The sequence below is a fragment of the Pleurodeles waltl genome, chromosome 4_1, assembly GCF_031143425.1.
Source record: "Pleurodeles waltl isolate 20211129_DDA chromosome 4_1, aPleWal1.hap1.20221129, whole genome shotgun sequence".
In the NCBI taxonomy this organism is placed as follows: domain Eukaryota; kingdom Metazoa; phylum Chordata; class Amphibia; order Caudata; family Salamandridae; genus Pleurodeles; species Pleurodeles waltl.
This window is the reverse complement of record NC_090442.1, coordinates 501471906-501487422: the sequence shown is the minus strand read 5'-3', so window position 1 is coordinate 501487422 and position 15517 is coordinate 501471906. Positions and strand designations below refer to the sequence as shown.

General features: G+C 41.5%; 1 protein-coding gene across 1 annotated transcript in view; it reads right to left on the bottom strand.

Annotated features, from left to right (window-relative positions):
• Positions 1–517: 517 nt before the first annotated feature.
• The window catches only part of EPYC (epiphycan), a 194486-nt gene continuing 179486 nt past the window's right edge, over positions 518–15517 (bottom strand). Inside the window, exon 7 of the mRNA XM_069228805.1 lies at positions 518–1293. Coding sequence (XP_069084906.1) covers positions 1123–1293 — 171 coding nt within the window. The 3' untranslated portion in view covers positions 518–1122. The remainder of the gene's footprint in view (positions 1294–15517) is intronic.

Sequence of the window (15517 nt, the reverse complement as noted above, 5' to 3'; positions counted from 1 at the left end):
CTGACTCTGTACACAATGACAAGTGTATCTTGTGCCTGTAGTGAGACCCATATTATGTAGATGACTGAGTGAAGATCTGTTGTTGAGCTTAATGACACATGTAGGTGTGTGTGCTTACCTTCAGATGTGTCCTTGGTGAAGTGGATTTTGTGTACCTTCAATGAGTAGCAGCAGTGGCGGGACAAGTATGATGGGCTCCATGGCAGCACAGGACATGTAATGCTGCCTGGAGGTGAGTTGCTCCCTTTATACTCTCTGTTTCCACCTGCTGTGGCAGTGCATGGACCACTAAACTCATAATGAAGTCCTTTATTTTGAATGTTTAAATTTTTGTTAAATAAACAGTGATATATATGTATATACTAGCAAGTACAGAGGAACCAAAGGTATGGCAGCCCAGATTTATATTACAAGTATGCAATCAGAATGTATCTTCATATTTAAAAGAAACCTGTTTTTTGTTTTCCAAGACAACTAACTAAAAGAAATTGAAATCTTTACTCTTTGAAAGCAGCAATAGAACCAAAACACTTTATTTACATAAAAGGAAAACATCAACACACACATAGTCCTTTTTTATTTAAATATATATTGTATCGGGAAGTGATATCAATATGTTGTTATTGGTGTTGCTTTCATTGATTTGCAGCAGACAGATTTGTATTTTAATCCTGGAATCCTGACTCCTGACACATATAAAGTAGGGACAAAAGATGCACATTTGAAGGGAGAAGAGAGTTGAGTACTTAATTAGGACCATGTCAAAATCTAAACCATGCACGCTTTAAATGTAATCAAAAGTGAATTAGAAAAGATAAATGATGGACTTAAATTAAGAGGAAAAGAAATACTGTAATGAAGATCTTTGCTAACATTTCGGCTTCAGTATAAAGCTTCATCTGTTCAGGTGTTTTTTTAGTTTACTTACATCCAACCATGCAAAAGCAACCAATGCAGTCTACCTGGAAATGAATCACCAAACTGAACCTGTTATTGCATATTTTTAGTTGCATTCTTTTTTACTTGTTAATAAAAATAAAGGTTTTATTGATTCTTATCTAGAAGTAATTTGTTTATGTATAACAAGTTATTTTCATATTGTTTGGTTGGTTTTTCCACCACTTATACAAGCCTGCCAATAGGTAAACGAGGTAGACACATAAAAGCTTGTGGTGTTTTGCTCAAATTGATGGGGTTTCCATCCAATCTGATGTCCTCTAGAGCTCTGCGGACGTATGAGACATCTTTAACATTGCAAAATGTATCTTCATGCATCTCTTGAATATTGTTATCCTATAAAAAAATACAAATTTAAAATTCTTAAGTAAATATGCATCTATTTTGTCATGTTCCTTTTTATTTAGCATTCAATGCATGTTTCGTTGGAGGTTAATGAATAAGGTAAACATAAGTAATATGTCACTAAATTCAATGACATTTCAGGATACTAAGGTGTAATGTTTCAGATAGCCCAATTACAGTAAAACAATTGCTTACATTCATTACTGATAAATGGTCACATGTTTACCAAAATTAAAGTCTTCTCTTCATTTTTTAAATCCTAGCTATGTTCCATACATCTTTCTTGTATCAATTCTTTACAACCATTGATAAAATATAAACTACATTGATTTGGACATCTAACATCCCTAAAGCTGCGATGATCTAACCAAAAGCATCTGAACCATCATGGTAGGAGATACTGTTAAGTTTTGTGGCTTATTGCAATATTTTCTTTATTTAGACTTAGGGCAATTTATTTGTATCCCCTTGCTTCTTAGTTAATAATTTTACATCCTTCCCTCTTTGGGCCATTTGCACCATTCCACTACGACAACCACACCCAACAAGAGAAAAATCCTGACCCAAAGCAAATTGGGAAAGAAAACATCTTACCATATCATGGGCTTTAACTTGGTCTTAGACTTTTATAAACATCAGGAAAATATTAGCACCTCACCTGCATTTTAGCGCATGGCTAGTCCTAACTTAAACTTCTGATTGCTTATTTTCTATGACAGCATTGTCAGACATAGTGGTAAGATCGATTTTAAGCCAAATAGCCAGGACAGAAAATTCCCTGGTATAATGATGTAATGATCTCTCAGGTGGCATTGATTTGTATGTACAAAAGTAGTAAATCATACTTGTGAAGTGAAGCCGAGTCACCATGAGTCAAATATTTTATGTTATGTATAAATTCTGCAAAAGCAGTATGGTCATCTGGGCTTTAAATGAAAACTTTGGTTGTTAGTCCAGTAGGATGTTATTCACTAAATCAGATTCATTCCATCAATACCAGAAGATGTGTTGTTAATATCTTCTAGAATTGTAGGGTGTTAGATTGCAGTACAAGGGGGGGGAGTGCTGGTAGTATTGTAGAAGCTGTAGATGCTGGCATTAGTTCCTGACTTCAATAAAAGAAAAGCTCCTCTTGGTTTATTTAATAAAATGTATATTATTAATATTCACACTTTGACTGATCAAAATAGCCTCTTCATTCTACTTACTCTTTGCCTGGTAAGAAAACTACAGTATCACGAATCCATTGCTATTTTAGCTATTTCTTCCAAAATATACATGCTTTTCTTGTTTGAAATGATATTAAATTTGTTACACACTAAGGACCTCATTACGAGTTTGGCGGTCTTAAGACAGCCAAACTCTTGGTGGGGGTCTGACCGCTGTACTCCTGATTGTCCCCCGCCTGATTACAACCGATCATGGATACTGACATGGTGGTGGTGGTCGGAATCGTGGTCAGCCATGGGGGGGTTGAGTTCAGCACCGTTGTGCTGATCACAAGTCTACTTTCTGCCAGCCTTTTCATGATGGGATCTCCGCCATGTCAAGACTGACAGAAAGCCAATGCTGGGGGCCTTGGGGGGGGGGCATACTGCCCACAACCATGTTGTGGGCAGTGCAGGGGCCCCCTGCCCAGCACCCGCAGAATGCTCACTGTCTGCTATGAAGTTGGTTTACTTTGAAGTGGGAATAGTACATGTTATCCCTTTAATGTCCAACACCTTCTCTAACTTGATTTACATTGGAATAGGGGTAATAAATATCAGTCCTTTAGTGTCCAATACCTTCTTCAGTTTAACTTAGGATGGGATGGAAAAAGTAAATGTCACCTTGTTATTGTCCAACACTTTCCCAAGGTGGTTTAGATCGGAGTAGGAATAGTAAATGTCCCCCCTCCCCCCCCAGTGTCCAACACCTTCACCAAGTTGGTTAAGATTGGACCGGGAATGGTAAAAGTTACCCCTTTAGTGTTCAACACCTTCTCCAAGGTGGTTTAGATTGTATTTGGAAAAGAAAATAGTACTCCTTTAGTGTCCAATGCCTTCTCTCGATTGAGTTTGGAGTGAAAATAGTAAATATAACCCTTTAGTGTCCAACACCTTTCCCAAATTGTTTTAGATTCCAGTTGGAATAGTAAATGTCACCCTTTTAGTGTCCAACTCCTTCCACAAGTTGGTATAGATTTGAGTGGGAAAAGTAAGTGTAACATCCTTTAGGGCCAGATTTAAAAAGGCCTATCGCCTCCTTATGCCACATTAGCATCATTTTTTTACGCTAATATTGTTCAAGGAGGCAAGTTTTGCCGCACCATTTTTACAAGCTGGCGCAATGCATGCATTGCTCCACTTTGTGACCCCTTGCGCCACATTATGCCTGTGTCAGGCATAATAAATGCAAGGGGGGCATTCTGGCATTAGGAGGCCCGCAGAAATGACGCTGTGAAATCTACAAGATTTCACTGCACCCTTTTTGGTGTCATTTTTAACAACTACTCAAGGGCAGGCATTAACCGGATGCACCCATTGCAATCAATGGGCCTCCTTGCACTTTGCTACACTAGCATCAAAATTTATAACGCTAGTGTAGCAAAGCACCACAATAGCGTAAACATTTTTGACGTTATTGTCCTTACCATCGCCATGGTGTGCTGTATGTTAAATACAGTACAACCATTGTATTGTTAGGTGCGGGTCAGGGAGAACTGAAAAAGTGGCACATCAGAGCTGATGCGCCACTTTTTCATAAATCTGGACCTTAGTGTCTAACACCTTCCCCAAGTTTGCTTAGATTGGAGTGGGAATAGTAAATGTCACCCCTTAGTATCCAGCACCTTCTCCAAGTCAGTTTTGTTTGTAGTTGGTATAGTCAATGTTACTCCTTTAGTGTCCAATGCTTTCTCTGAAGTTGGCTTAGTTTGCAGTAGGAACAATAAATGTGACCTCTTCAATATCCAACACCTTCCACAAGGGGGTTTAGATTGGAGTTAGAATAGTAAATGTCACTTCTTAGGTGTCCAATAAACTTCCCCAGGCTGGTATAGATTGAAGTCAAATAGTAAATGTAACCTTTTTAGTGTCCAACGTCTTTCCCAAGTTGGTTTAGATGGGAGTGGGAATAATAAATGTCGCCCAGTTAGTATCCAACACCCTTCCTCCAGTTGGTTTAGATTGGAGTGGGAATAGTAAATTTCACCCCTTTAGTGCCCAACACCTTCCTCAAGTTGGTTTAGATTAGAGTGGGCATAGCAAATGTCACCCTTTTATTGTCTAACATGTCCATCAAAACTTTTTGAAGTAAAAAGATGTCCCACATGTTTTTTAACTATTTCAATCTAGTGTGTAGTTTTATATGTGGAGAAATTTATATTTTAGGTCAAAATAAAAACAGTTATACATTGAAGTAAATACAACTCTTTTGTTAGTTTTTAATAAAAAAAAACAAGAAAATAATATTTTATATATACGAGTGTAATGTATATATTCAAATGTTATTTTTATTGTTTACAATTTTTAAACATTTTAAACTTTTTTAATACAGTTTTTTAACATTATTTCAAAATAATCTTTATTAGTATATCTTAAATAATTGTATATATTTTATGTTGTTATTTAACTTATACTTTTCATAATTGTTTAGAACATTCTTTTAGATTTTTTACATTTGTAATAATGTTTTTATCTTTTTTTAACTTTTATTATGCATTTTTACAATATTTCCCATTCATTGCTACAAGAATATAGGGCCAGATTATGAGTCTGGCAAACCGAAGACCGCCAGATTCGCGGTGGAGGTCGAGCTGCCAAGGCTGTGGCGGTCCAACTGCCTTTTTACAAGATTGGCTGTCAGTGCCACCATAACACCGCTGTCTCCGCCAGGATCTCTGATCCTGACAGGATGATAGTGGTTGTGGTTATAATCAGCCACAGCGTTGCTGAAATCAGCGCCGCCGTGCTGATTACAACCATGTTGTCTGCCAGCCTTTTCATTACTGTTCAACTGCCATTAAAAGGCTGGTCGAGAACAAGTGCAGAGGGCCACAGGCTTGGTTTCTGTTGGTCAGCTCAGTGGAAAACTCATAATGAGGAAGGTGGGGAGAATGCCAGATCTGTGGCGGTCTCCTCACCACAGATCTGGCAGCCAGGTTTTCTGACTGCCAAACTTGTAATCTGACCCACGGTCTTTTTTGTTTCATTTGATGGCCATTGGATCTACCACTTTTAGATATTTTGTGGTCTATTTGTGTTATTTTGGGTCTATTTTCCAGGAACCAGGTTTCAGTTAGGTGCTGCTGTTCGTCCGAACAGGTAAGTCTGTTTTGTAGGGATTTTTAAGGGGTGTGAGGGTACGGAGGGTCTATTTAAATTGTTTTTGGTCTATTTAAATTATTTTTGTCACTATTTTGTAAGTTTTTTTTTTTACATTGTTAGAGTAATGTATGAATCTGCTATGTTAAGTGATGTAATTTATGTTTTGATGATTAAATGTGATGTACATATATTTGTATATAGTTTTATATATTTGGGACTGTATTGTATTAAACAGGTGGGTCTTTACCTTTTTTTACAGGTTTTTGGCTATGAATGATTTCTGTGGGAATTTGAAGTTTAGAGTTTTTATTTTTAAAGGAAATCAGTTTTGGTTTTTACTTAAATTTCCTTTTTTTGAAGTTCCTGGAGCGGTTCTTTTTTTAAAACTGTTTTTTTGTTTTTTTATGGACCCTACAGAGTTTAGATTGCTTTGAGGGATTTTGTTTGGATTGTGTATATTTTTCTATTTCTTTTTTTAGTTTTTTGTTCATTACTATTTTTTGTTGCGTGGAGATGGAGAAAGATCTGCAGCTACAGAACAGTAATTTATATTTCTCATGGGTAGGAAATGTCATAATATATTGTTTATGATATAGTTATTTCATGTGTTGAATTTGGTTTTAAGTTGTTACATTTTTTTAAACTAATGAATGTATATAGTTTTATTATATCAGTATTTATAAACTTTTGGTAATATTTTTTCTTTCATTGATGTAATAAAATATTCATATTATTATTTTTAAAAATCATTTTGTATGTTCGTTTAGAGTTTGTTGTAGCTTTTGAGGATCTTGATAAATTAATATTCATTGTATAGTATGGTTTTGACTGGTATTTCTAAATAGACTACTCCTTTGTTATTTATGAGGAGTTTGACGTTACCCACTTCCATGCTGAGTACGGCTCAGAGCCTCCCTAAGTCAGGGTGCTTATGTGTCTAGGACACTCTGAGCTGTCCTCTGCACACAAGTAGGAAATCCCTCTGGTGCCGGCACCAGAGGGATTCCCTCAAACTGAAAATAGCCTCAGGAGCTGGGGAAATGCTTCCTCCCAAGGCTATTTCAGTTTTTTATTGAATTGGTGATCGGCGCACATGCCACACTGACGCCTTTTCAATGAAAATGAGAGTAAAATGAGCCAATCCGCTCTTTCGCTTTCACTGCATCAGTACTCGGGCCTCTCTCAGGCCCCAAGCACTGATTCAGATGGGGGGAAGAATCTCCCCTTTCCACTGGTATTTTTCCCAAGTGGATTCCTGCTTGGGCATCGCTGAAGAAGGGCAATCCCAAAGAAGGGATCCACTCTATTAGACACTAGTGATTTATTTTAGTTACGGGGAGTGGCCCCTCACAATTGGAGATATATTTTGGCCTTTTTCTGCTCCTCCTGGGGGCAAATTAAAGTTATTGTTAGGCATATCCTCCCCCAGGGGCAGAAAACCACAAGCCCCCAGTGATGTTTATAAACATAATTCGGGTGCTTTCTGCCCCCAGAGGGAGGATCAGCCATATTTTTAGGCCGATTTGCCCCTATGGGGTTAGTAAACCATTAGTCACCAGGAATTTATTTATAACACAAGTCAGTAAGCTGTCCCTTGTTGAAGAGTTGCTCCCCATTATGGGGGCATTAGTATGGCCATTTTCTGCCCCCCGTGCAGATCGGATATATTTTTAGGCTGAAACCACTGGACACCAGATATTACTTGTTTATTAGTAAGAGTGGGGGCTGCCCAGCATAGGCATGGCCATTTGCCCCCAGGAAAGGAGAACAGTCTTTCTGCCCCTCCTGGGAAGCAGAGGGGGCAATTACCCCCGTCTTTCCTCTCTGGGAACTTAAAACCATTAGACACCAGGTATTACTTTTTGTTTTTAATTTGTAGAGGTGGGGCTGCCCAATCTAGGCATGACCATGCCCCCAACCCCCCCAAAAGGAAAACAGGCTTTCTGCTGCCCGGGGGGGGGAGATGGGGGCTATTACCCTATATGCCACCTCTAGAGGGGTAGAAAGCTCACGAGTCAACATGGATTACTTTTTATGTAGGGATAGGCTGCCCAGGATGGGTATGGCCTTGGCCATGTCCCCACCCCCATAAAAATGGGAAAACAGTCTTTATATATCTGTGGGGGCAGGTGATGGCAATTATCCCCACCTCCATCCCAGGATGTCAGACAGACCAATAGACACCAGGGATTACTTTCTGTTTTTTTTATTTGTAGGGGTGAGGGCTGCCCAGCACAGGCATGCCCATGTCCTCACACCCAACAAAAAGAATAAAAGTCTTTCTGCCCCGATGGGGGGCAGATAGGGACAATAACCCCCATCTTCTCCCCAGGGGGCTAACAAGCCCATTAGACACTAGCAAGTACTTTTTGTGTGTTTTATTTGTAGGAGTGGAGGCTGCCCAGCATGGCATAGCCATGCCCCCACTCCCTCAAAAAGTTGAAAACAGTATTTCTGCTCCCCTGCAGACTAAAGCATCTCACCACAAGCAAGCAAGAGGATATTTGATTAATTTGGGTGTTGTATTTTCAAATAGGCCAGGAGAATAGTGATAACTCCCAGTATTATACACTTGCAATGGTGAACTGCTGCCCTTTTGGGGAATCAGTTGGCTGCCACCTGGATAACACTACCAGATCCAGACAGTTCTGAAAACTAGACATCTGGGTGTGTCTAGGGTGGTGGCTTCGCATGGATCCCATACCATTTTCCTACCCCCAATGCCATGCAAACATCAACCATTGTCTAAAAACACATATTTTTCCTCACATTTCTGTGATGGAAACTTCTGGAATCCACAGGAATCCACAAATTTCCTACCACCCGGCATTGATTCACTTGTGCCCCTAAAAAAGGCTGTTCCACTTGTGTGGTTGGGCCTAGAGCCAGCAACAGGAACAAATTCAGCTCAGGTCAATAGGAGTCAGCACGCAAGAGCTTTTGTTGTTTTTGGTTTGTTCCGTTCCCATTACTGGCATTAGCCCCAGCCACACAAGTGGTGCAGTATTTTTATCAGCACAAGTGGGGCAATGCTGGGTGGTAAGAATTGTAAGGATTCCAGCAGATTCTGGACGTTTCCATTACAGCAATATAAGGAAAATATGTGATTTCAGGCAAAGTTTGACGTTTGCAGGACATTGTGGGTTTAAAATCCTAAACCTCATTGGATTCATGCAAGTCACCACATCCTGGACTCTCATAGGGATCGATTTTCAAAAATGTTCAGGCTTGCTACATTTCCCTAGGTGCCGGCTGAGCCAGGGCCCCAAAAAAGACAGCTACCCACTACGCAAAAAACAGGTCCGTTTTCAGTGGTAAAATTTGATGTACCCATGTTGCATTTTGGCCTGTTTCCTGTAGCGGCCACTAGGCTTACCCACACAAGTGAGATACCAATTTTATCAGACAACTTAGGGGAATGATGAGTAGAAGGAGGTTTGTGGCTTCCAGCAGATTCTAGCACCTTCCATCACAGAAATGTGAGAACCATTTGTTTTTTTAGTCAAAGTTGGAGATTTTCAAGGGATTCAGGGTCACACAAACTGGTGAGAGCCACATAAGTCAACACATCCTGGATTTGCATAGGTGTCTAGTTTTTAAAAATGTACAGGTTTGCTGGGTTTCCCTAGATGCTGGCTGAGCTAGGGCCAAAATCCACAGCTAGGCACACTGCAAAAATGAGTCAGTTATAAGATGAAAAATGTGATGTGTCCAAGTTCAATTTTGGGCCATTTCTGTAGCGGGCACAAGGCATACCCACACAAGTGAGGTACCATTTTTATCAGAAGACTCAGGAAAACACAGAGTAATAGAACAAGTGTTATTACCGATTGCATTTCTCTGCATTTGTACCTCACAAATGTAAGACAATGTATAAGAAAGAAGTAATTTTGAGAAATACCATCTGATACATGGTAGTATGGGTACCCACCAATTGAGATATGTGCAAATAACCTCTGCTTCAAAAGTCCATATCGAGAGTTCATTTCGTAAATGTATAGGTTTCCTTGATACCTATTTTTCATTATTTATATTTTACCATATGAATTGCTTTATACCCGGAACACAATGAAAAACCATTGCAAAGTACAACTCAGTTATTGGCTCTGGGTGCTTCGAGTTCTTTGAAAAACCGTAAACCCTATATATCCTCACAACTAGAAGGGTCTAGCAGATGTAATGGTATTTAGTCTTTTGTAAATTGGACATCGTGATGAGAAATCACAAATAAAAACATTGTCTAAAATATCAGTTTTTCCTACTAATTTCCAATATTTTTCATTTCACCACTTGGTTTCTTTGGGAAAATATTAAAGGAGCTACACAAATCACCCTTTGCTGAATTTGGAATGTTGTCTAGTTTTCAGAAATGTTTAGCTTTCCAGGATCCACCTTGGGTTTCATATCTGTTTCCCCCTCAAACTGGGAAGAGGTTGAAAGCACAAAAGATAGGACAAATGGGCTATCTCCGAGTAAAATACCAAAACTGTGTTAAATAAATCTGGTTTCTGAATCAAGACTGCCTATTCCTAAAAGTGGGGAAGATGGTGATTTCAGCACCACAAACCTTTCATTGATACCATTTGCAGGAAAACAAACAGAAACTTTCTTCTACCGCACTTTGTTTCCCATCTTTCCCAAATTTAGCTATATTTTGCATTATTTCTCAGTCATCTCTAAGGAAATCTATAAACCATGGGTACTTCTAGAATCCCCAGGATGTTGGTAAAAATGGACACAATTCAGTGTGGATAGCTTATGTGGACAAAATGTTTTAGAGGCCTAACTGCAAACTGCCCAAAAAGGCAAAGAAAGGCTTAGCGCTGTGTCGTGGGAAGGCCTATCAGTGAAAGGATTATATTGTGGCATGCTGTGCATTCTTTAAGTTTATTTGCTAAGTTTAAGGCCAATTTGTTTAACAGACTGCTCTGTTCTTAGTTGGTGGTAGCTTTTCTCCTTTTGTAATCCTTCAATAAATTTGTATAATGTAGTTTGAGTTACGCCTAGTGTGGATTGGAAGGCATTGTGCCATCTTTCCACTGCCTTGTTTGTATAATTTTTGCTTAATGCAATATATTTGTATTTAATTGTAGATGTTTATGAAAAGTCGTGGGTTTATTTGATGCAATTGTTTTATGTTAAAACTGTATTTTTATACATTTATGTTGGCGAAAATAGTGTAGATGAAATTGTGTGAATCAATATTTTTGATGTATTACATGTTTATGTATTGATGACAATATTTCAGTTTCCGATATTTTTGTTATTGATATATGTAAAAATCAATATTTGTGACAATATTATTTGTGTGTGTAGGAAAGTGCCCCTATGTGTATGGTCAACCCCACTTTTTGCCCCCAATGCTGATCTTTATGACTCTGTTAGTGTGCACTGGAGCCTGCTAACCAGGCCTCAGTGCCTGCGCTCTCTCCCTAAATTGATTTGTGGACTTGGTAATTCTCTGATTGGCAAAGGCTTAACCGCTTCATAAGTCCCTAGAAAATGATACCCAGGATACCCAGGGTATAGGTGGTAAAGGGGCCCATGGGGCTGTAGCACTAGTTTCTGCCACCCTGAGCAGCTCTTGTAAACTACTGAAAGCAGGCCATTGCAGATTGCAGGAGTAGTGCAAACTTCTCAAGTTTGACTGTGCCCTCAAATGAGAAGCAGAGTCCAAGGTACTGCCTTACAAATGAGTCAGACACCCCTAAGGTAGACATCTGTAGTCCAGCAGGCAGGGTGCATCATAGTTAAGGTACAGACATGTAAGCATGAGCTGAAATGTATATATAGTGTCCTTTCCATTAAAGTACACAATAAGTGTGGGCCGGTCCACAGGATATCATGGGTCTTACAAAAGGACAGACCTGGGTTGCTAGCTCCATTATGGTACCACCTAGATATGTCAAGTTTGGTGTCAAACAATGTGCCTTATCTCCCCTGACATGAATCTGATGTCGAGGGATGTCTGGCATGTATCCGGGTGCCACCGTGGAGGGTAACCACCTGTTTGACCAAAATTCTTGTGCACTGGCCAGTCAGTATGTGCTTATCCCATGCCTGCTGCCACAAAGACAGGGTGCTGACCACCTGACAGGTAGTGTGGCACTCCCAGGAGTCAGAAACAAAGGTAGGAAGAAGGTCACATCTCCCCTCCCCCAGCAATAGGCACTTCAGGGTAGTGAACTTCAAAGGCTTCACCAACTTTGATAGCCGTCTGTGCTGTCCCCCAGAGGAGGAAACAGCCCTTCCCATTTGCTCATGATCAGGCGGAAAAATAAATATTTAGGACAGTGCACATCCCCAGCAGGCTGACCACACCTGCCAAGCCTCTCCACGCTTCCCCGGACCCCCATCAACAGTGGGAAGTGACATAAGTCACTTCAGTAGACCCCTACTGGAAGGGTGGTAGGATTAATAGAGGAAGAGTTGGATTTAATCTCTCTGGAGGAGAGAAAACTCAAACTTTAGGAGAGGAGATTAGACCTAGAGGAACAGAGGGATAAGTTGGGCCCTTGGCCCAAACATAGTGGCAGCAGTAATAACCACAGGGAAAAGGAGGACTCCTTTGACCCCAAAATCCCCAACGGGATTGTCCCTAGGTTTAGTGATGGAGATGCCATTGATAAATGGTTTGCAGCCTATTAGAGGGCTTGCAGAATGAGGAATGTACCATCTCATCACGGGGGCTCTCTACTTTGGGAGTTATTCCCATTGAATGGCAGAGATAGGCTTCTGACCCTCCTTGAGGATGTGGTTGAGTCCTACAAACATATGAAGGGGGCACTCATAGAAATGTTTGAGCTGATCACAGTATAGCCTGAAGTTTAGGGGCACCCAGAAAGGTCAGAACAAGACCTTGGTGGACATTGTGGACTGTTGAATCAAAGTATAGAAGGCTGGATCAAATGCAACAAGTTGAACACTTACAATGGGCTGTATGGTTTAATTATGAAAGAGGACATTCTGATTAATCATACCACAGAGAAATTGTGTCAGCATCTGGTGGATTTTGAGTTATCTTCTCCCATAGAGCTGAGGAAGATAGACAACAAATTGGTCAGATCCAGGATGCCCAAAAAGATCCAGAATGGAGGTCTCTAGAAAAAAAGGGTTTGCAGGCTTTTCAGCAGGGCAAAGAGGTGAGCAAAACTAAGGAGTTCTCTGAAGGCCCTGAAAAGACTTCTCAGGAGGGTGGGCCTGAGACTTCTCACAATTGAAAGGACAGTGGTATGGGGGAATGAACTGGGACCCAAAGAAGTCTTCTGGGTTGTGTCATGACTGTAATCAGGCAGGTCATAAGAAGGTAGATGCAGCATGCTCCAAAAAACTCCCCCCAGTGGTGGACAATCCCAGGAATTGGCTAGCATAGGACTGGGCGTAGATGTCTACTCTGGAGGGGCCAGAGGTTACACAGAAGGTACTTTGGTTTCCGTGGTTGGGGGGGATATTGAAACCCTGGCTGTCCTGCCTGCAAACATGGAGAAGTATAGACAATGGCCAAAGATATATGGGACTGAAGTATAAGCTCAGAGGGATACAGGAGCCAGTATCACTATGGTGGCTGCTAGACTGGTTTCCCTAGACCAAATGTTGCCTGGTGTCAGTCATCAGGTTACCAATACTGACAATAAGACTAAGCTTGAACCAATGGCCTCAGTAAGCTTAGAATGGGTAGCGGTTACCGACCCAAAGAAGATGGTTGTGTCCCCTGCCATCCCGGTGGAGTGTCTGTTCGGAAATGTCTTTGAGATTTCTGCATGGACAGAAGTGGAGAGGAAGGCTCACACAGAAATGCTGGGTCTCCCTAAGTGGGTGTGTGTTACCACAAGAGCACAGGCAGCACGTCAGGGGAGAAAAGGGGACTTGTATCCTGAAACAGTGGACCAAGTGGCCCCCAACAAGAGAAAGGCCAAGAAGTCAGCTAAGGTAACTTTTAAGAGGTCACAGGACCGGGTAGAAGTCTCCTGATGGGGATGCCCAGGTGCCTGAGGAGGGAACTGCAACTGAGGGAGCCTGGTCTGACAGAGCTTCTAAGTGCAGAAGGACCCCCCACAGAGGACCTGTGCCAAGGGCAAAGGGAATGCCCTACTCTTGAAGGCCTTAGGCAGCAGGCTGCAAGGCGAGAAGAGGGAGATGTCAGTGGTACCCACAGGGTCTACTGGGAAGACGGTCTTCTGTACACTAAGGCCAGGGTACCCTAAAACAGGGGCAGTCAGGAGAGTGGTGGTCCCCCTAAAGTACAGAGAATTCATCATCACTCTAGCTGGACATCTGGGACAAACCAAACCAAAAGCTGGGATAGGTTGATTGCCCATTTTTATTGGCCCCATATGCCTGAAAAAGTGTTTTTGTCACTCCTGTGTGACCTGTCAGGCCAGTGACAAGACAGGCACATGCCCAAAGGTTCACTTAATTCCACTACCTGTGATTGGGACTCCGTTTGATAAAGTACAGATTGACATTGTTGGTCCCCTAGACTGCATCTGTGAATAGATTTATCCGAGTGGTAGTGGACCATGCCACTAGATACCCGTAAGCAGTTCCCCTCAGGACTGTAACTGCTCCTGCAGTCCTTCACCAGGGATGGATTTCTTAAAGCAGTATTATCAGATAGAGGGGCTAATTTCATGTCATACTTGAATGCTGTGTGGAATGAATATGGAGTGAGCTACAAGTTCACCATCCCCTATCACCTTCGAACAAATGGTTTAATTGAAAGGTTCAACAAAACTGTGAAAGCCATGATAATTGGACTCCCTGACATACTCAGAAGGAGGTGGGATGTCCTGCTACCTTGCCTACTTTTTACATATAGAGAGGTACCACAAAAGGGCATTGGGTTCAGCACCTTTGAACTTTTATTTGGTCATCCTGTAAGGGGTTCATTAAGTCATGTAAGGAGAAGATGGGAGAGGCCTCTCAAAAAGCCCAAACAGGACACAGAGGACTGTATACTAGGCCTGTTTTCACGTATGGTAGAGTATATGAAAGCAGCAAACAGAAACCTTGAGGCCAGCCAGGAGCTTATCAAGCACTGGTATGACCAGAAGTCAGCACTGGTGGAATACCAACCAGGTCAGCTGGTGTGGGTGTTAGAGCCTGTGACTCCCAGCCTCTCCAGGACAAGTGGACTGGGACCTAACCAAATGTGGAGACTACCCATGATGTGGACGCTGGTGACACCCTACCTGTCAAACACAAAATATACAGTCTGTCAGACCATGTTTAGGCTTAGATTAAGACTGAAGTCAGCAAGATGTTAGAGCGTGGGGTCATTGAGCCTCCTTACAGCTCATGGGCCAGTCCAGTGGTGCTGATTCCCAAACCTCACTCAAAAGGTGGAAAACCTGCAATGAGGTTCTGTGTGGATTACAGGGGACTCAATGCTGTTACAAAAACTGATGCTCAGCCTAGCCCTAAGGCAGATGAGCTAATTGACAAATTGGGTGCAGCCAGGTTCTTGAGTACCTTTGACGTAACTTCAGGGTACTGGCAGCTTGGACTCAAACAGGAAGCAAAGGAGTGGTCTGCATTTTCAACTCCAGAGGGCCACTATCAGTTCACTGTGATTCTTTTTGTACTGAAAAATGCACCTTCCCCCTTCCAAAGGTTAGTGAACCAAGTTCTTTCAGGTCTGGAAAACGTTAGTGCAGCAAATCTAGATGTTATTGCTGTCTTTAGCTCCACCTGGAAGGATCACCTGGTCCACCTGAAGGAGGCATTACAGGCCCTGCAGCAAGAAGGCCTAACTATCAAGGCCAGTAAGTGCAAGATAGGGCAGAGGTCTGTTGTGTACCTTGGATAACTTTTAGGTGGAGACCAAGTACAGACTCTCCAACCCAAGATTCAGACTATTCTATACTGAGAGCATCCAAAATCTCAGACTCAAGTCAGGGCCTTCC